The sequence below is a fragment of the Panulirus ornatus genome, chromosome 40 (assembly GCF_036320965.1).
Source record: "Panulirus ornatus isolate Po-2019 chromosome 40, ASM3632096v1, whole genome shotgun sequence".
Taxonomy (NCBI): domain Eukaryota; kingdom Metazoa; phylum Arthropoda; class Malacostraca; order Decapoda; family Palinuridae; genus Panulirus; species Panulirus ornatus.
In genome coordinates, this window is record NC_092263.1 from 2526008 (window position 1) to 2547409 (window position 21402).

Consider the following 21402-nt stretch of genomic DNA (forward strand, 5'->3'; position numbering starts at 1 on the left):
TTCTAAACCAGGTATTCCCTATCACCAGTCCTTTTCAGCACATAAATCTACAAGCTCTTCACCATTTCCATTTACTACACTGAACACCCCATGTACACCAATTATTCCCTCAATTGCCACATTACTCACCTTTGCATTCAAATCACCCATCACTATAACCCGGTCCCATGCATCAAAACTACTAATACACTCACTCAGCTGCTCCCAAAACACTTGCCTCTCATGATCATTCTTCTCATGCCTAGGTGCATATGCACCAATTCTCATGCCCAGGTGCATAAGCACCAATAATCACCCATCTCTCTCCATCCACTTTCAGTTTTATCCTTATCTATCTAGAGTTTACTTTCTTACACTCTATCACATACTTCCACCACTCCTGTTTCAGGAGTAGTGCTACTCCTTCCCTTGCTCTTGTCCTCTCACTAACCCCTGACTTTACTCTCAAGACATTCCCAAACCACTCTTCCCTTTACCCTTGAGCTTCGTTTCACTTAGAGCCAAAACATCCAGGTTCCTTTCCTCAAACATACTGTCTCTCATTTTTTCTCATCTCGGTTACATCCATACACATTTAGACACCCCAATCTGAGCCTTCGAGGAGGATGAGCACTCCCCGCGTGACTCCTTATGTTTCCTCTTTTAGAAAGTTAAAATACAAGGAGGGGAGGATTTCCAGTCCCCCCCCCCCCCCCGATCCCGTTCCCTTTAGTTGCCTTCTACAACACGTGAGGAATGCATGGGAAGTATTCTTTCTCCCCTATCCCCAGGGATAAATAAGAAATAACTAGCTGCATATAATAAAGCCAAAAGAATGTTAGGTTTCATAGCTAGAAACATAAACCAAATAACAAAGGATACTATACCCATCTTTTACATTGTTCTGGTCAGACCTTATTAGGATTACACTGTTCAGTTTAGGTTTCATAGCTAGAAACATACACTGCAAAACAAAGGATATGATTATTATTATCATTATTATTATTATTTTGCTTTGTCGCTGTCTCCCACGTTTGCGAGGTAGCACAAGGAAACAGACGAAAGAAATAGCCCAACCCACCCCCATACACAATGTATACACACACACCTCCACACACGCAAATGTACATACCTATACATCTCAATGTACACATATAAATACATACACAGACACATACATATATACCCATGCACACAATTCACACTGTCTGCCCCCATTCACTCCCATCGCCACCTCGCCACACATGGAATACCATCCCCCTCCCCCCTCATGTGTGCGAGGTAGCACTAGGAAAAGACAACAAAGGCCCCATTCATTCACACTCAGTCTCTAGCTGCCACGCAAACCACAGCTCCCTTTCCACATCCAGGCCCCACACAACTTTCCATGGTTTACCCCAGACGCTTCACATGCCCTGATTCAATCCACTGACAGCACGTCAACCCCGGTATACCACATCGATCCAATCCACTCTATTCCTTGCCCTCCTTTCACCCTCCTGCATGTTCAGGCCCCGATCACTCAAAATATTTTTCACTCCATCTTTCCACCTCCAATTTGGTCTCCCACTTCTCCTCGTTCCCTCCACCTCTGACACATATATCCTCTTGGTCAATCTTTCCTCACTCATTCTCTCCATGTGCCCAAACCATTTCAAAACACCCTCTTCTGCTCTCTCAACCATGCTCTTTTTATTTCCACACATCTCTCTTACCCTTACATTACTTACTCGATCAAACCACCTCACACCACACATTGTCCTCAAACATCTCATTTCCAGCACATCCACCCTCCTGCGCACAACTCTATCTATAGCCCACGCCTCGCAACCATACAACATTGTTGGAACCACTATTCCTTCAAACATACCCATTTTTGTTTTCCGAGATAATGTTCTCGACTTCCACACATTCTTCAAGGCTCCCAGGATTTTTGCCCCCTCCCCCACCCTATGATTCACTTCCGCTTCCATGGTTCCATCCGCTGCCAGATCCACTCCCAGATATCTAAAACACTTTACTTCCTCCAGTTTTTCTCCATTCAAACTTACCTCCCAATTGACTTGACCCTCAACCCTACTGTACCTAATAACCTTGCTCTTATTCACATTTACTCTTAACTTTCTTCTTTCACACACTTTACCAAACTCAGTCACCAGCTTCTGCAGTTTCTCACCATGAATCAGCCACCAGCGCTGTATCATCAGCGAACAACAACTGACTCACTTCCCAAGCTCTCTCATCCACAACAGACTTCATACTTGCCCCTGTTTCCAAAACTCTTGCATTCACCTCCCTAACAACCCCATCCATAAACAAATTAAACAACATTGGAGACATCACACACCCCTGCCGCAAACCTACACTCACTGAGAAACAATCACTTTCCTCTCTTCCTACACGTACACATGCCTTACATCCTCGATAAAAACTTTTCACTGCTTCTAACAACTTGCCTCCCACACCATATATTCTTAATACCTTCCACAGAGCATCTCTATCAACTCTATGATATGCCTTCTCCAGATCCATAAATGCTACATACAAATCCATTTGCTTTTCACAGTATTTCTCACATACATTCTTCAAAGCAAACACCTGATCCACACATCCTCTACCACTTCTGAAACCACACTGCTCTTCCCCAATCTGATGCTCTGTGCATGCCTTCACCCTCTCAATCAATACTCACCCTTTATAAAGCTCTGGTCATACCTAACTTGAAATACACTGTTCAATTAAAGTCACCAAACCTGGTCAAAGGCGAAGAGAAACTTGGCTAAATTCAAAGACCATTCAATGTAATCTCTTCACTCAGAAATAAGCCTTTTGAGGAAAGACTTAGACTTAAAATCATTCTCTCTATAAAAGTGTAGACTTGGAGACCAAAGAGAAGTGTTCAAAATACTAAATAACTGTGATAACCTATCATGTGAAAATTTATACAAAGTAAAAATTCCACACTTTTCAGACTCAATTATAAAAAATAATGGTACGAAGATAAAAGGAAGTACATGTTATAACAATGTGGGAAAAAGTTTTTCTCACAGAGTGGTGGAGCATTGGAATAAACCCCCTCCCAAAGTAGAGAATGCAGACTATAAATACGTTCAAATCAAGGCTGGATAAACACTTCATTGACATCTCTTATCAGTAAAGTCTCAGTGGGAATTTCAGGTTACTATTAATAATGTCACTTTCCTGAACCTGCTGTAGAGCAGATGTCCAGTTCACACTTTCCTAAAAATAATTTCCATGGCATTTTTTCACTATAACCTGCCATTTGTGCTACATCATCAACTAACAATAACTGAGTCACCTCCTAAGACCTTCTCACCCTATACGGACTGCATACTTGCCCCTCACTCCACTGTAGTATTTACCTTCCTCGTCACCCCATCCATGAACAATCAATCAGCTATGGCGATATCACCACTGCGAGGGTTAGTGAATGGCTGAACAGTGAGCCAGCAATTACGTGGCTCTTGAGTTGGACTCCTCTGACTTAGATATTGGCCATTTTTTTCGCCTCACCTACATGTGGACTACTGACATTCTGTCGGGAAACATGTAATCTTGCCTCGTTACATATCACATCTGACAACTCTTAAACAACTTATTCTTTGTAACACTGGATTTTCCTACAGTGAGCAGCATGTAATAGCCCTGCCTTTTGGCAAATGGCAGGAACAATATATAAAAGTAGTTGGTATGAACAGTAGACAGGAACATTAGGTACAAGTGTTAAGCAGTAACATCTATAGAGGTGGGAGCATTAGGTAGAAGTGGTAAGTTGGAACACAATGCAGTTGGTAAGAATGTTAAATTGAAGTAGTCAGCAAGAACATTAGGTAAGAGCCTCTGAAAACTCTGCACTAAAGTTGCCCTCTACCAGAGGCCTGTTAAGGGTGAGGCACTAAAAGTGTTAAGAAGCAGCAGTGAAGTTCACCAGCCATGGAGACTCCTTTACCATGGCCATCCCCTTGAGGGAGTGGCCAGTGATATATGGCTATCAGCACAGTAGGATTAGATAGATAGATAGATTGGTAATATTACACACACCCCTGCCTCAGACTAACCTTCACTTGTAGCTACAACTACTCACTCTCCTCTCTTCCTGCTTGTACACATGCCATACACTCGATCAAACCTTCTTAATGCTTTGAAGAGCTTTCCTCTGACACCATTGAATCATAAAATCTTCCACAAGGCATTCATAACTACCACATACAAATCTTTGTTTCTCTCAGTATTTCTCATACACATTCTTCAAAGCAAACACCTGATACACAAATCCTTTACCACTCCACTCCAGAAACCATACTGTTCTTTCCCAGTCTGATCCTCTGTGCATTCTTTCATCCTCTCAATCACCTCTCTCCTATACAACTTACCATGTACACCCAACAACCCTATACCTCTGTAGTTTGAACACTCACCCTCATCCCTCTCGGCTTTATACAATGGCACTATACATGCATTCCACCATTCCTCAGGTACTTTAACATTATCTGCCAATCTGCTGGCATTCACCATGATACATAAATGTAAGTAGTACTTTAAAGAACTTACTGGAATGGTGGTGAAAGAAATGTGGCAATATGCAAAGTAGGATTAGAAAAAAGGAGAGAAATAAAGACGGAGGTGACAGAAAAACATCTAAAGTTGAAAGTAGGATGAGCAATAATGCCCTTAAGAAACAGAAAAGCTAAGGGTATGGATGGAGTCATGAAAAAAATTGTGTGGGGAGGAAGTGAACTTGAATCAAGACCTAATCCAATGTATGTGTATGGGAATGCAGTAAAGTGGTCTTGTGCCTGGCAACTGTGCTGCAGTGACTCTTGCACATTACAGAGGTCAATGAAATAAAAATGAATATTGAAATCAAAGAGGAATGTCATCTTGGTACCATAATATGGTCAATTCTAATACAGGATATTGACTGATGGTAGTGAAAGGAATAGGTGAAGAACAAGGTAGGCTTAGGGAAGGGTAAAGGGATGGAATACCATATTTTACACTGAAGTTGCAAATGTACTCAGGAATTTGGGAATTAAGAACTGTAGAGAGAAAACCAAAGCCAAAAGCAGAACTAAACTGGAGGTGCAATGAAAGCTTTTTCCGAATTGCAAAAATATAAATGTAGAGTGACTAAGGATGGATCAGCACTTGTCCTACCTTTAATGCATTGAAGTAAAACTCAACTTTACTATGAATCAGGCAAACAAAAGAAATAAAATACCAGTCACAAAGACAGATGTCATTTTTTTCTTTTTCCTTTTCATATTTAATAGACATTTCCCACATTTAGTGAGGTAGCACCAGGAACAGAAGAGGCCACATCCATTCTTTAAAAGTCATATGTAACAACGAAATCACAGCTCCCTATCTACAAGCAGGCTCTACAGAGTGTGTTAGCAGCTTTGATGCATGAGACCGGGTTATAGTGATGGGTAATTTGAATGCAAAGGTGAGTAATGTGGCAGTTGCGTATACAATTGGTGTACATGGAGAGTTCAGTGTTGTAAACGGAATTGGTGAAGAGCTTGTAGATTTGTGTGCTGAAAAAGGACTGGTGATTGGGAATACCTGGTTTAAAAAGAGAGATATACATAAGTATATGTTTGTAAGTAGGATAGATGGTCAGAGAGAGTCATTGGATTATGTGTTAATTGATAAGCACGTGAAAGAGAGACTTTTGGATGTTAATGTGCAGAGGGGGCAACTGGGGGGGATGTCTGATCATTATTTTGTGGAGGCAAAGGTAAAGATATGTAGAGGTTTTCAGAAAAGAAGAAAGAATGTTGGAGTGAAGAGAGTGGTGAGAGTAAGTGAGCTTGGAAAGGAGAATTATGTGAGGATGTACCAGGAGAGATTGAAAGCAGAATGGAAAAAGGTGAGAACAAATGACGAAAGGGGAGTGGAGGAGGAATGGAATGTATTTAGGGAAGCAGTGATGGCTTGTGCAAAAGATGCCTGTGACATGAGAAAGATGGGAGGTAGGCAGATTAGAAAGGGTGGTATAATAAAAAAAAAAAACAGTAAATATATTCTGGTGGCACAATGTTCAAGAAGTCATACTGCTTGTCAGTTGAGCTTTGGGTTCTGGGTTTAAGTCCCGCTCATCCATACTATGGATGAAGCATACCTGGCTCACCCAGCTACAACTGGGTACACTGGGTACCCAGCCCCTTATAGCAGGCAATCATGGCAGTGAAACAAAATGCCAGCCAAATTGCTCCCTTGAATATTACTGGTGACAAAAAAGGTATACCTCAACATTGTCAAGATACCAAAACAATGCAGAGTGTATAACAGTAACAGCCCATCAGCAAAGTACAGCATATAACAGCTCATCACCAGAGTACAGCATATAAAAGCCCATCACTGAAATATGCTGTATAACAGCCCATCACCAGTTGCAACCCCCAACCTCAGATGAAAGGTGGACATGAATAAAAAAAAAAAATAAGAGCAACAAAAAATGTGCTGAACAAAATGAGAAATATTTGTTTATGGAAGGGGTTGTTAGGGAGGTGAATGCAAGACTTTTGGAAAGAGAGGCAAATATGCAGTCTGTTGTGGATGAGGGCTTGGGAAGTGAGTCAGTGGTTGTTCACTGATGATACAGCACTGGTAGCTGATCCGGGTGAGAAACTGCAGAAGTCGGTGACTGAGTTTGGTAAAGCGTGTGAAAGAAGAAAGCTGAGAGTAAATGTGAATAAAAACAAGGTTATGAGGTAAGTAGTATTGTGGGACAAGTCAACTGGAAGGTAAGTTTGAATGGAGAAAAAATAAGCTCTTTCAACTGAACATTCATTATCACCACGACTATTTTCTTTCTTAACAACTCCACTAAAACCCTTTCCCTAGGAGCTCCTGCAGCTCCAAGGCTGCAGTACTTTCATTTGCAGGGAAATGATTAATTTCTTTCAGATTGAGAAGTTCAGTAACAAGACTGTACTCCTAATGATGCAGCCCTGGCAATGAAGACTTTTTACTCACAGTAACTTTATACTCATGGAATCCAGTAAATATAACCTTAACTCACTAAAGTGGAAAAACAAGTAATTGTTCAAAAAAAAAAGAAGAAGAGACTATTCACTTTTGGGTCTTCCTGATTTAGTAACCAAAATGACTAGAGCACAAGATGCCTAATTGGATTAGATATCTTTTCTTTTCTTCTTTTAAACTATTTGCCATTTCCCGCGTTGGCGAGGTAGCGTTAAGAACAGAGGACTGGGCCTTTTTTGGAATATCCTCACCTGGCCCCCTCTGTTCCTTCTTTTGGAAAATTAAAAAAAAAAAAAACGAGAGGGGAGGATTTCCAGCCCCCCGCTCCCTCCCCTTTTAGTCGCCTTCTACGACACGCAGGGAATACGTGGGAAGTATTCTTAATCCCCTATCCCCAGGGTTAGATATCTATGTGACAAAAAATATTAACCATCTCCAACAAGGAAGGACATCATTTAACCAATCAGTGGCACACATTTAACCCTTCTCAAGAGCACAAGGATCCCATGTCCTAAACATGCATTTATAGTGGCACATTTAACCATTTTAAAGGGCTAAAGGGTCCCAAGCAAGCATTATCACAAACCTGTCTCTCGTCTTGACAGAGCGTGATCGAGATCGTGATCTTGAACTAGAGCAAGACAAGCTGCAACTAGATGATGATCTTCCCCTTGATTTAGAACGTGAATGGGATCTTGACCAATGTCTCCTTGAAGAACTATGAGGCGATTGTGAAGAATGTGAGGGTGTATGTGTTCTTCTCCTTTTTCCTCGAGATGATCTATGTTTACGTGAGGTATGCTGCTTTTTGTTTAGATGTGGACTTCTGCTACGACTTCGGCTTCTACTTGAGGATGACCATCTTCGCATAGAAGATGTGTGAGAACCATTTTTCCAATGCCCATTACAGCTTGCAAAATTAGAGCTGCTAAACAGTGTTGCAGTTAAACCAGACACTGCCTTGTCTGAGGTGTTAATGCCAGTTTCCTTTTGGGACTTGACATTTCCTGAAACTAATCTTCCAGTGCAGTCACCTCTTGTTAAACTCCCTGATTCTACTGAAACTAAGGTTTCTGGTTCAGAATCTCCTTTCAATTCTCCTTCCTCCATGTCCTCTTCCACAGATGCAGAGTTTACCAAACCATTTTCAGATCCTTCCACTTGCGTGTTCTCACCATTTTCAGAATTTGTTCTCTCCACCAATTTTTCTATGGATTCAGGAACCTGAAGTGGAGTGCTACTAGGAGAAGTATTTGCAGAATTGGTGAGAGCTGGAGAGGGGCAACGACTACTCTGAGCACTCTGTATTCTTTGACGATATTCAGACAAATTGAGTTTTCTTTTGATCTTTTTCACCTGTGGCTTTTCTGTAACAATTGTTATTTCTTCTTTATCTCCATCTCCACTTCCTTCTGCATCAGCATCTTCTTTAGGCATGGAGTTGCCAATGTCAGTCATATATGCTGGTAACTTATTATATACATCTATGTTTTCATTCTTATCCCCAGATCCATTTTCTTTGTTATCTCTAGCAGACCAGTCCTTTTCGGTACATCTAGAATCCTTTCCATCCTTTCTGCGCTCCTCAGTTTCTATACTGGCATCACTGACATCTCCTGACTCAACTCCACTGTCCTTCTTGCCCCCATCATCGTGACTATCATCAGATATACTTGGTTTCTTCACTTCTCGTCTTGGGACGGTTGTGTAATAGTCAGGTAGTTTAGTGAACATTCCATCACCAGTTGTAGTATATACTTCACCATGTTTATTTTTCTTCTGCTTTTCTGGAGAACAGCAGTAATCATGATCCAGTGGAGGAGGAACACGTAGGTCTGTTGAAGTCTGGTGGACAAAACAGATAAATGATTCAATTGTGATTTACAAGATACCACAGAAACATAAAGCAATAAATATCTTAATCTACTGATACTGCACTTCAGGTATTTGCCATATTGTGCTAAGATGGTTGCTGCTATCCTGAATCTAAGGCAGTTCAACCCAAGGTAAAACCTATTTACTTCCTGCTTAAGAAAAAAAAAACAGCATGATCAGGTCTAATTTTGTAATGCAATAACGAGCACTAAAAACTACGATACAAATAATACCTTACGAAAATACAAAAAAATTTAAGTTAATGGAGAAAACATGTTTTTGAAGGTCAGGGGTCTCTATGTCAACTGCCAAGTTACTAATGAAATATCAATTTTCAGCTAATCTATTTTGTTACCATCTTAATAAAGTAGTTCTGGAACAACAATCAACATTAAACACTTAAAATCTCAAATATACATATCTAGTTTTCAAAACAAAGGTTCCTACAGGCACTGATAATTAATCAATGTGAACCTTGTATCATATTTTATCTACTGTCTTTTATGTACTCCCATGGTGTAGCAGTTTTGAGAAAATCATCTCAACGTTTTTTGAACTACAAATATTCATAACATGAGCAATTATTGATAGATTTGAATGGGATCTGTAACATACTGTTACTTAGGATGTGTTGATCCATTTTATGTAAAAGTACGACTGCACACTGCAAAAGGACTTTCTTCATGAAATGTGAGAATGGACCAAGGCTTCACATGGCAGTTTAATTTCTTTTTTTCCATTTATCAACATTGTTTGTTCATTTATGTGCAAAGACTAAAAGAACAGGCTCCAGTTCAGTTTCAGAAGAACTCATTATGTTGTCAAGGCACAAAAATGCTGAAAACTTGGAAAAAAGCACAACACACATGCTCATAAGATATTAACAAAATCACATCATATACAGCTGCTTAGCTGAGCATAGGATGGCGACCCAAAATCTATGTTGAATGGTGACAGGCTAACTTGCTCTTGAATCCTCTTCACTCTGGATGTACATGGCCAGAATGACAAGCTGTGATTATGTGGCTTTTACCATCTATTAGGGTATAGCTTAAAAGATTTTTTCTCTTTTATATATAGTCATTATTTCCCTTGTTAGCAAGGTAGTGTCAAGAATAGAGGACTAAGCCTTTGAGGAAAAAAATCCTCGTTTGGTCCCCTTCTTTGTTCCTTCTTTTGGAAAAGTAAAAACTGAAGGGGAGAATTTGCAGCCCCCTGCTCCCACTCCTTTAAGTCACCTTCTACATGCAGGGGATAAATGGATAAAAGATATGGACACATAAAGAATGGAATATCACAAAAATCATGAGTTTGGCTTTATGGTTTGCAACACCTCATATAGACATAAAAAAGAAAAAATGAGAGGAAAGCCAAAAGAGAGCAGCTCTGGGATTAGACCCCAATGTTACTACCTGTCATAAGCTTGTGAGATTTCAAACTTGACAACAACAGGATTCCCTTGTCAGGATCTCATTTTGCAAAAGCCATCTGAGAGGAAAATGGCAATCAAGATGCTTCAGAAAATTTGAACTAAGGAGAGATCTGAAGTCTCTGGAGATAACAGGACTTAAAGTAGTTGGGCAATAGTTCAGAATGGTCACCCTTGTTTCAATGGTGCTATCCCAAAATATGTTTCCAAGAAGGAAAAAGTTCTGTTGTCTTTAGAATGAGGTAAAACAAGACTGGCAAGCAATAGATGTTCATAAGCACATTTCTTCAAAATATGAGAAAGGTCTAGAATCCCAGGTCTTCAAAATCACTTCCATCATAAGGTATAAGCCTGTATGTATTCATCCCACCCTAAGTAAATGGAAGAGTAGAGTCTGTGATACTTGACAGATTGAAAGGTATACAGGATATAGTTGAAAAGTATTCTCCTCAGTAACCATGTCAATTTAGGTGAATGATATTCGACACGTGGGCAAGTTCATGAATGATAAAGTTTCAGAATCTGAGTTATTCTAACAAAGATCTCAAAAGAAAACCAAACACAAAGTAAAATCTTCAAATTTTGTACTACTTTCCACAACAAATGCCAACTCAAGTCCAACTATATTTAAGTGCTTTCCCCTACATTAAAACAATAATAAAAGGCAGTAAATAAAATACCTGTTCAACAGCAGTCCGTGACGCAACGCGATGTGCTTTACCACGGTGCACAGCTGCTTCTTGCTGCCTAACACCACGACCTTTGCGGACTACCACTGGTTCTGAGAGCATCTGTGTGCTCTTTCGTTTGGTTGATGCTGGTAAAAAAGGAATCAAATTATAATCAAATGCTCTCAAATAAACTAACAACTCTATCCATCTGTATCAACCCATATCTCTAATGCTAATAACTCTCCAAGAACTCACATCAAGAAGGTGGCCACAGAATAAGATTCTCCACATATCCCTATCCCTATATGCCTCCCTCATGTATGCCATTCCATGCATTCTTCCACCATTTCTCCACCTCCAGTATTCTTTCACTCTATTTCCCCATGTCACTGGTGGTCTTCTCTCACACCAATCCCTTTGACCATACCATCACACACTCTCCTTGCAAACTCCCCATCTTGCATTCTTTTCACACATTAAAGCCACCTCCAAGTATCACATTTCACCCACTCTATCACCACATTTCATTCCCTTTGCATTCCCAGCCATGCCAAATCTCTCATACACCCCTTCATTCTTTTCTTCATTCCATCTAGTCATACCACAATGCTCCACACAAATAGCTCACTTGCATATTTAAGCTGCATAGGTCAGGGTTGGAAGGACTATGTTGTCCCTTAAACCTTTCTTCACTTCCATATTACACTTTTATCATTCATTATTCTATTGAGAGACCCAATGGCTCTTTCACCCTCTCCCTTACCTCTCCTTCCATATCACCAAACTTAACCGAGATAGCTCCCTAATACTTCAGTTTTGCCACCTCTTCCAGTCTTTCTACCCTGACATCTATAACAGTTTAGTACATTTTCTTCTTTCAATCACTCTGGCTTTGCAAAATCTATACTTTTACTATGTTTCTTTTCATACACCATTACATTACTTTTACTTGCATTTATCTTCAATTGCCTACACTTTCACAAACCATAAAACATATTTACAAGTTTCTGTAACACATCTTCACTCTCAGCAAACAACAGGTTCATCCGCACTCTAACGATTACTTCAAAGAAACAAAAGGATTACCCATTATACACAAAGTCTAACTGTTTGATCAAACACATGTAGATTATAGTATATATGTAAAACAATAGAGTATGTTATCTAAAATCACATCCTGAACAAGGAAATACCTTACTTATATAACATCCTGATCAAATACATATATTGCATATTACATCTGAAAATTAAAATTAGCAGCCTCATCTTTCCTTTCAAAAACATTAAAAAATGGAGATATGAAAACATCTGAATATCATAATCTATGTCCACCAAAATCTTAAGAATGTCGAGTCATGAATGAGATACAGTAATTGAGCAGAATACTAATTCCATCTGAAATAGGGTTTTTAACTTCCGTAACCATTCACTGGAGATATGAAAACATCTGAATATCATAATCTATGTCCACCAAAATCTTAAGAATGTCGAGTCATGAATGAGATACAGTAATTGAGCAGAATACTAATTCCATCTGAAATAGGGTTTTTAACTTCCGTAACCATTCACTGAACTAATATTTGCATTCTGGCACATCAAAAAAATTTCAGATGTTCCCAACATTAACAATTCACCCATAACAAGAGAGCATTCAGATACCCAGATAAAAAATGGTGATAAGGCATCATCCATCTACTTGCTGGCTCTATATCAAGCAAAGAAAACAAATAAAATTTTACAGGTTTCCACTGAAACATGCAGTCAATCATCATATTTGGTCATACAGTTTATCAAAACACCATGAGCAGTGATTCTGGATAATAAAGTCCATTTTATACACTAAATCATTTCCCACATTTGCATGGTAGTGTCAGAACAGACAAAGAAAGGCCACATTCATTCACATTCATTCTCATGTGTAATGCAAATAAACCAAAGCTAATTATTCACAACCAAGCCCCACAAACCTTTCCATGGTTTACCCCATTCGCTTCATATGACTTGGTTCAGTCCACAGACAGCAATCAACCCCTGTTTAGCACATCCTTCCAATTCATTCTATCCCATGCATGCCTTTAACTCTCTTGCAAGTTTAGACCCTAATTTATTATAATTTTCACTCCACTCTTCCATCCCCAATTTGGTCTGATCTTGTTCCCTCTACTACTGATACATATATATAACCTCTTTGTCAATGTCTCCTCCCTTGTTCTCTCCATATATCCAAACTATTTCAGCACAAACTCTCCAGCTCTTTCAACCACTCTTTTTGTTACACCTCCCTTTTCCTTTTATTACTCAATCATTCAAAGCACCTCACACCACACTGTCCTCAAACATTTCATTTTCAACACATCCACCATCCTCTGCACATACTCATCTACAGCACAGCCTCAAATCTAAATAATACTGCTGAAACTACTGTAACTTCAAACATACCCATTTTTGCCCTTCCAGATAACATTCTCTCATTCCACACAATCTTCAATGCTCCTAGAACCTTTCGCCCCCCCCTCACCTAATCCTATGACTCACTTCTGCTTTCATGCTCCCATTTGCTGCCATGTCCACTTCCAGATATCTAAAACTCTTCACTTCCTCCAATTTCTATCCATTCAAACTCACACCCCTATCTAACATGTCTATCATTCATCTATTCACACTTACATTTAATTTTCTTTCACACACTTCACATTTACTTTCAACTTTCTCCTTTCACACACACTTCCAAACTCAGTCACAAACTTCAGCAATTTCACACTCAAATCTACTACTAGTGCTTTATCATCAGCAAACAAATAGCTGACTAACTTCCCAAGCCCCCCATCATCTCCAAGACTCCTGCATTTAACTCGCACAATCCCATCCATTAAAAATTAAAACAGCTATGGCAACATCACATACCACAGCCACAGTCCAACCTTCATTTGGAATCATTAAGTCTCCCCTCTTCCTACTCATACACATTCTTTACACCCTCGATAAAGACTTCTCACTGCTTTTAGCAGCTTTCCTCCAACATCATATATTCTTAAAACCTCTCACAACACAGCTCTATCAATTCAATCACACGCTTTCTCCAGGTCCATAAGTGGCACATACAAATCGTTGTTCCTGCAAAGATTGCTCGCACACATTCTTTAAAGCAAGTATCTGATGCACACATCCTATACTACTACTGAAACCACACTGGTCCTCCCCAGTCTGATGCTCTAACTCTCCCATGCAATTTACCAGATACAGTCACCAGATACAGCCATACCGCTGAGCAGGAAAGTCATAAAAAATCTGGCCAAAATCTGTCCTGAAACACGTGATAACTCACTCCCACTAATACTTACAACCTAAATCGTACATAGCATATCAAAATTTCACATAAAACACGTTCCCATTTGCAATCCATGCATTCCAAGAAAACTTCAACCATTTCTAGCCAAACAATAATAAGCAATTCATATAGAAACTTGCTAACATAAGTTTTCATCCTGAATCCCTCCAAACAACCCATGTTCCACTCCTCCAACTGGTCTACATCCCTGATCTCTTCAGTATCTTAACTCCTTGAAAAAGTGATCCAAATGACAAAAAATAATTAGCTAACTTGAGAACTGGCAACCAAATTAAAATCACTAACAAAGCTTCACTTCTTAAACCATTAAGCTCTAAAGTGAAATTCCCTAAGAAATAGTATTTCTCCAGAACTCTTCACTCTCCCTACATGCAGTACCCCATCCCCAACCCCAGACCACAGTATGAAAGTCCTCTCTTTGCATATGCCCTTATAATCATATTACAGCACAACAACAGTGCCCAAACACCAACAATCATGCAACACTGCATCACAATTAAAACATAAGCTCACAAAACAAAATATCATCAACTGCACAAAAGTCGACAGTCACCATTTAAACCTGACAGACATGAATCCAACTTATCCCTCCTGTTACCCTGAAGAACCAATCACTTTCACTCAGCAGAATCTCCAACCATACACTTACCACATATATCACTCTACCTTCCAAAAACATCAACACAAATGGCACATAAAATCTAAACACCCTTAGAACACTTACTGTATCTAATATGGATGAGAATCTCTTGGTATCCTCTACAAATATTTCATTCACACCACCTCAAACTATGTCTCATCAGCCTAGTCATCCAACCTATCAAAAGAAAACAAGACTGAACGCTCAGAACAATCATCAGCGACTTAACCAAAAATATTACCTACAGAAGAAAAATCCTTTTTATACAACTTAACCTCAATATGCTTGGCACCTTTCTTTTTTTTTTTTTGCAACAACACTAGAGTCTTTGTGCTCAAACCACTCTATAACCATCCACTAACCACCAACAACCAAGTAAAAACAAAAATGAGATCCTTGTTTCACATTTCAATACCTTTTACTCAAAGATCCCAGCTCAATAAACACAAAAACAAAGCATATACAATACACACCAAAATGTCCGATCAAGTATCAAACAAACAGCCACACTCCTAACCCATCCTTAATCAGCATCCCTCCAAATATACACTCACCCATCTGAAGCCATGCACCCAGCCATGCACAAGTAAAACTTTCTCATCTGTGCCCTGGACATCATTCATCTCTCCAATACCACAAACATCACTCAAGCATAAAACAAGACCCACTGTGCCCAAGATGCAACATCTACACGAGATACTAAGCACTAACTCCTCAACTGACCTGTCCTCGACCTGCAGAGACAGACAAAATAACACCTGTGGTCTTGCCCAGTGGGAGCTCATAAGAGATTCTTAGGTTCCTCTTCACCACTACAGTCATTTAATAATCTATGTGTTTTCTGTATGGTCACAATATAGGTACAATCTCCAGGTGACAGCCACGCACTTACAGGGATATTAAAGACAGCAGAAATTTATCCGCACCTTCCTATCGATGGACGAGAGCATTCTCTACAGATCATCATATGACAAAAGAGCTATTTACGGTGTACAGGTTAGTGTCCCTGACTGTGAGGCATTCATGGGCCACCCAGGGTCAGCACATAGGTTCAAATCCTGGTTGCAGTAGTTGGTCCGCAGCCAACCCAGCTGTTCATCTACCCCTAGGGGCTGGTCGATAAAATGGTTACTTGGCTCAGGAAAGGGTGTGTGTGTATAAAAGAAAGAGACGGGAGGTCAAGAGAAAGGTGCAAGAGGTGAAAAAGAGGGCAAATGAGAGTTGGGGTGAGAGAGTATCATTAAATTTTAGGGAGAATAAAAAGATGTTTTGGAAGGAGGCAAATAAAGTGCGTACGACAAGGGAGCAAATGGGAACTTCAGTGACGGGCGCAAATGGGGAGGTGAGAACAAGTAGTGGTGATGTGAGAAGGAGATGGAGTGAGTATTTTGAAGGTTTGTTGAAAGTGTTTGATGATAGAGTGGCAGATATAGGGTGTTTTGGTCGAGGTGGTGTGCAAAGTGAGAGGGTTAGGGTAAATGATTTGGTAAACAGAGAAGAGGTAGTAAAAGCTTTGCGGAAGATGAAAGCCGGCAAGGCAGCAGGTCTGGATGGTATTGCAGTGGAATTTATTAAAAAAGGGGTGACTGTATTATTGACTGGTTGGTAAGGTTATTTAATGTATGTATGACTCATGGTGAGGTGCATGAGGATTGGCGGAATGCGTGCATAGTGCCATTGTACAAAGGCAAAGGGGATAAGAGTGAGTGCTCAAATTCCAGAGGTATAAGTTTGTTGATTTGTATGGGTTTCCAGAAAAGAAGAGTGAATGTTGGGGTGAAGAGGGTGGTGAGAGTAAGTGAGCTTGGGAAGGAGACTTGTGTGAGGAAGTACCAGGAGAGACAGTACAGAATGGAAAAAGGTGAGAACAATGGAAGTAAGGGGAGTGGGGGAGGAATGGGATGTATTTAGGGAATCAGTGATGGATTGCGCAAAAGATGCTTGTGGCATGAGAAGAGTGGGAGGTGGGTTGATTAGAAAGGGTAGTGAGTGGTGGGATGAAGAAGTAAGAGTATTAGTGAAAGAGAAGAGAGAGGCATTTCGACGATTTTTGCAGGGAAAAAATGAAATTGAGTGGGAGACGTATAAAAGAAAGAGACAGGAGGTCAAGAGAAAGGTGCAAGAGGTGAAAAAAAGGGCAAATGAGAGTTGGGGTGAGAGAGTATCATTAAATTTTAGGGAGAATAAAAAGATGTTCTGGAAGGAGGTAAATAAAGTGCATAAGACAAGGGAGCAAATGGGAACCTCAGTGAAGGGCGCAAATGGGGAGGTGATAAGTAGTGGTGATGTGAGAAGGAGATGGAGTGAGTATTTTGAAGGTTTTTTGAATGTGTTTGATGACAGAGTGGCAGATATAGGGTGTTTTGGTCGAGGTGGTGTGCAAAGTGAGAGGGTTAGGGAAAATGATTTGGTAAACAGAGAAGAGGTAGTAAAAGCTTTGCGGAAGATGAAAGCCGGCAAGGCAGCAGGTTTGGATGGTATTGCAGTGGAATTTATTAAAAAAGGGGGTGACTGTATTGTTGACTCATGGTGAGGTGCCTGAGGATTGGCGGAATTCATGCATAGTGCCACTGTACAAAGGCAAAGGGGATAAGAGTGAGTGCTCAAATTACAGAGGTATAAGTTTGTTGAGTATTCCTGGGAAATTGTATGGGAGGGTATTGATTGAGAGGGTGAAGGCATGTACAGAGCTTCAGATCGGGGAAGAGCAGTGTGGTTTCAGAAGTGGTAGAGGATGTGTGGATCAGGTGTTTGCTTTGAAGAATGTATTTGAGAAATACTGTGAAAAGCAAATGGATTTGTATGTAGCATTTATGGATCTGGAGAAGGCATATGATAGAGTTGATAGAGATGCTCTGTGGAAGGTATTAAGAATATATGGTGTGGGAGGCAAGTTGTTAGAAGCAGTGAAAAGTTTTTATCGAGGATGTAAGGCATGTGTACGTGTAGGAAGAGAGGAAAGTGATTGGTTCTCAGTGAATGTAGGTTTGCGGCAGGGGTGTGTGATGTCTCCATGTTTGTTTAATTTGTTTATGGATGGGGTTGTTAGGGAGGTGAATGCAAGAGTTTTGGAGAGAGGGGCAAGGATGAAGTCTGTTGGGGATGAGAGAGCTTGGGAAGTGAGTCAGTTGTTGTTCGCTGATGATACAGCGCTGGTGGCTGATTCATGTGAGAAACTGCAGAAGCTGGTGACTGAGTTTGGTAAAGTGTGTGAAAGAAGAAAGTTAAGAGTAAATGTGAATAAGAGCAAGGTTATTAGGTACAGTAGGGTTGAGGGTCAAGTCAATTGGGAGGTGAGTTTGAATGGAGAAAAACTGGAGGAAGTGAAGTGTTTTAGATATCTGGGAGTGGATCTCGCAGCGGATGGAACCATGGAAGCGGAAGTGGATCATAGGGTGGGGGAGGGGGCGAGAATTCTGGGAGCCTTGAAGAATGTGTGGAAGTCGAGAACATTATCTCGGAAAGCAAAAATGGGTATGTTTGAAGGAATAGTGGTTCCAACAATGTTGTATGGTTGCGAGGCGTGGACTATGGATAGAGTTGTGCGCAGGAGGATGGATGTGCAGGAAATGAGATGTTTGAGGACAATGTGTGGTGTGAGGTGGTTTGATCGAGCAAGTAATGTAAGGGTAAGAGAGATGTGTGGAAATAAAAAGAGCATGGTTGAGAGAGCAGAAGAGGGTGTTTTGAAATGGTTTGGTCACATGGAGAGAATGAGTGAGGAAAGATTGACCAAGAGGATATATGTGTCGGAGGTGGAGGGAACGAGGAGAAGAGGGAGACCAAATTGGAGGTGGAAAGATGGAGTGAAAAAGATTTTGAGTGATCGGGGCCTGAACATGCATGAGGGTGAAAGGCGGGCAAGGAACAGAGTGAATTGGATCGATGTGGTATACCGGGGTTGATGTGCTGTCAGTGGATTGAATCAGGGCATGTGAAGCGTCTGGGGTAAACCATGGAAAGTTGTGTGGGGCCTGGATGTGGAAAGGGAGCTGTGGTTTCGGGCATTTATTGCATGACAGCTAGAGACTGAGTGTGAACGAATGGGGCCTTTGTTGTCTTTTCCTAGCGCTACCTCGCACATATGAGGGGGGAGGGAGATGGTATTCCATGTGTGGCGAGGTGGCGATGGGAATGAATAAAGGCATTCAGTGTGAATTGTGTGCATGGGTATATATGTATGTGTCTGTGTGTGTATATATATGTGTACATTGAGATATATAGGTATGTATATTTGCGTATGTGGACGTGTATGTATATACATGTGTATGGGGGTGGGTTGGGCCATTTGTTTCGTCTGTTTCCTTGCACTACCTCGCAAACACGGGAGACAGCGACAAAGCAAAATAAATAAATAAATATAATACATATATATATATGAATAAAGGTTGTCACTGTCTCCCGCGTTTGCGAGGTAGTGCAAGGAAACAGACGAAAGAAATGGCCCAACCCACCCCATACACATGTATATACATCCACGTCCACACACGCAAATATACATACCCATACATCTCAATGTACACATATATATACACACACAGACATATATACACATGCACACAATTCACACTGGCTGCCTTTATTCATTCCCATCGCCACCTCACCACACATGGAATAACATTGCCCTCCCCCCTCATGTGTGCGAGGTAGCGCTAGGAAATGACAAAAAAGGCCCCATTCGTTCACACTCAGTCTCTAGCTGCCATGCAATAATGCCCGAAACCACAGCTCCCTTTCCACATCCAAGCCCCACAGAACTTTCTATGGTTTAAGCCAGACGCTTCACATGCCCTGATTCAATCCACTGACAGCACGTCAACTCCGGTATACCACATCGATCCAATTCACTCTATTCCTTGCCCGCCTTTCACCCTCCTGCATGTTCAGGCACCAATCACTCAAAATCTTTTTCACTCCATCTTTCCACCTCCAATTTGGTCTCCCACTTCTCCTCGTTCCCTCCACCTCTGACACATATATCCTCTTGGTCAATCTTTCCTCACTCATTCTCTCCATGTGCCCAAACCATTTCAAAACACCCTCTTCTGCTCTCTCAACCACGCTCTTTTTATTTCCACACATCTCTCTTACCCGAACATTACTTACTCGATCAAACCACCTCACACCACATATTGTCCTCAAACATCTCATTTCCACCACATCCACCCTCCTGTGCACAACTCTATCCATAGCCCACGCCTCGCAACCATACAACATTGTTGGAACCACTATTTCTTCAAACATACCCATTTTTGCTTTCCGAGATAATGTTCTCGACTTCCACACATTCTTCAAGGCTCCCAGAATTTTCGCCCCCTCCCCCACCCTATGATTCACTTCCACTTCCATGGTTCCATCCGCTGCCAGATCCACTCCCAGATATCTAAAACACTTTACTCCTCCAGTTTTTCTCCATTCAAACTTTACCTCCCAATTGACTTAACCCTATATATATATATAGAGGGGACGGGAGCGGGGGGCCAGAAATCCTCCCCTCCTTGTATTAACTTTCTAAAATGGGAAACAGAAGAAGGAGTCACGCGGGGAGTGCTCATCCTCCTCGAAGGCTCAGATTGGGGTGCCTAAATGTGTGTGGATGTAACCAAGATGTGAAAAAAGGAGAGATAGGTAGTATGTTTGAGGAAAGGAACCTGGATGTTTTGGCTCTGAATGAAACGAAGCTCAAGGGTAAAGGGGAAGAGTGGTTTGGGAATGTCTGGGGAGTAAAGTCAGGGGTTAGTGAGAGGACAAGAGCAAGGGAAGGAGTAGCAATACTCCTGAAACAGGAGTTGTGGGAGTATGTGATAGAATGTAAGAAAGTAAATTCTGGATTAATATGGGTAAAACTGAAAGTTGATGGAGAGAGGTGGGTGATTATTGGTGCATATGCACCTGGGCATGAGAAGAAAGATCATGAGAGGCAAGTGTTTTGGGAGCAGCTGAATGAGTGTGTTAGTGGTTTTGATGCACGAGACCGGGTTATAGTGATGGGTGATTTGAATGCAAAGGTGAGTAATGTGGCAGTTGAGGGAATAATTGGTATACATGGGGTGTTCAATGTTGTAAATGGAAATGGTGAAGAGCTTGTAGATTTATGTGCTGAAAAAGGACTGATGATTGGGAATACCTAGTTTAAAAAGCGAGATATACATAAGTATACTTATGTAAGTAGGAGAGATGGCCAGAGAGCGTTATTGGATTACGTGTTAATTGACAGGCATGCGAAAGAGAGACTTTTGGATGTTAATGTGCTGAGAGGTGCAACTGGAGGGATGTCTGATCATTATCTTGTGGAGGCTAAGGTGAAGATTTGTATGGGTTTTCAGAAAAGAAGAGTGAATGTTGGGGTGAAGAGGGTGGTGAGAGTAAGTGAGCTTGGGAAGGAGACCTGTGTGAGGAAGTACCAGGAGAGACTGAGTACAGAACCTCGCTATCGCGGGAAATA

The 21402-nt window shown here is 40.9% G+C and overlaps 1 protein-coding gene across 3 annotated transcripts in view; it reads right to left on the minus strand.

The window, feature by feature from the left end:
• The window catches only part of srl (PGC-1 family member spargel), a 115975-nt gene that overhangs the window by 34114 nt on the left and 60459 nt on the right, over nt 1-21402 (minus strand). For all 3 annotated transcript variants that reach the window (XR_011715494.1, XR_011715493.1, XM_071685340.1), the window contains 2 exons: nt 10978-11114; nt 7580-8838 (listed from right to left, as the gene is read on the minus strand). Coding sequence is in view for 1 of the 3 variants with exons in the window: in XM_071685340.1 (XP_071541441.1) it covers nt 7580-8838; nt 10978-11114 (1396 nt within the window). In the remaining 2 variants the exon portion in view is untranslated. The remainder of the gene's footprint in view (nt 1-7579; nt 8839-10977; nt 11115-21402) is intronic.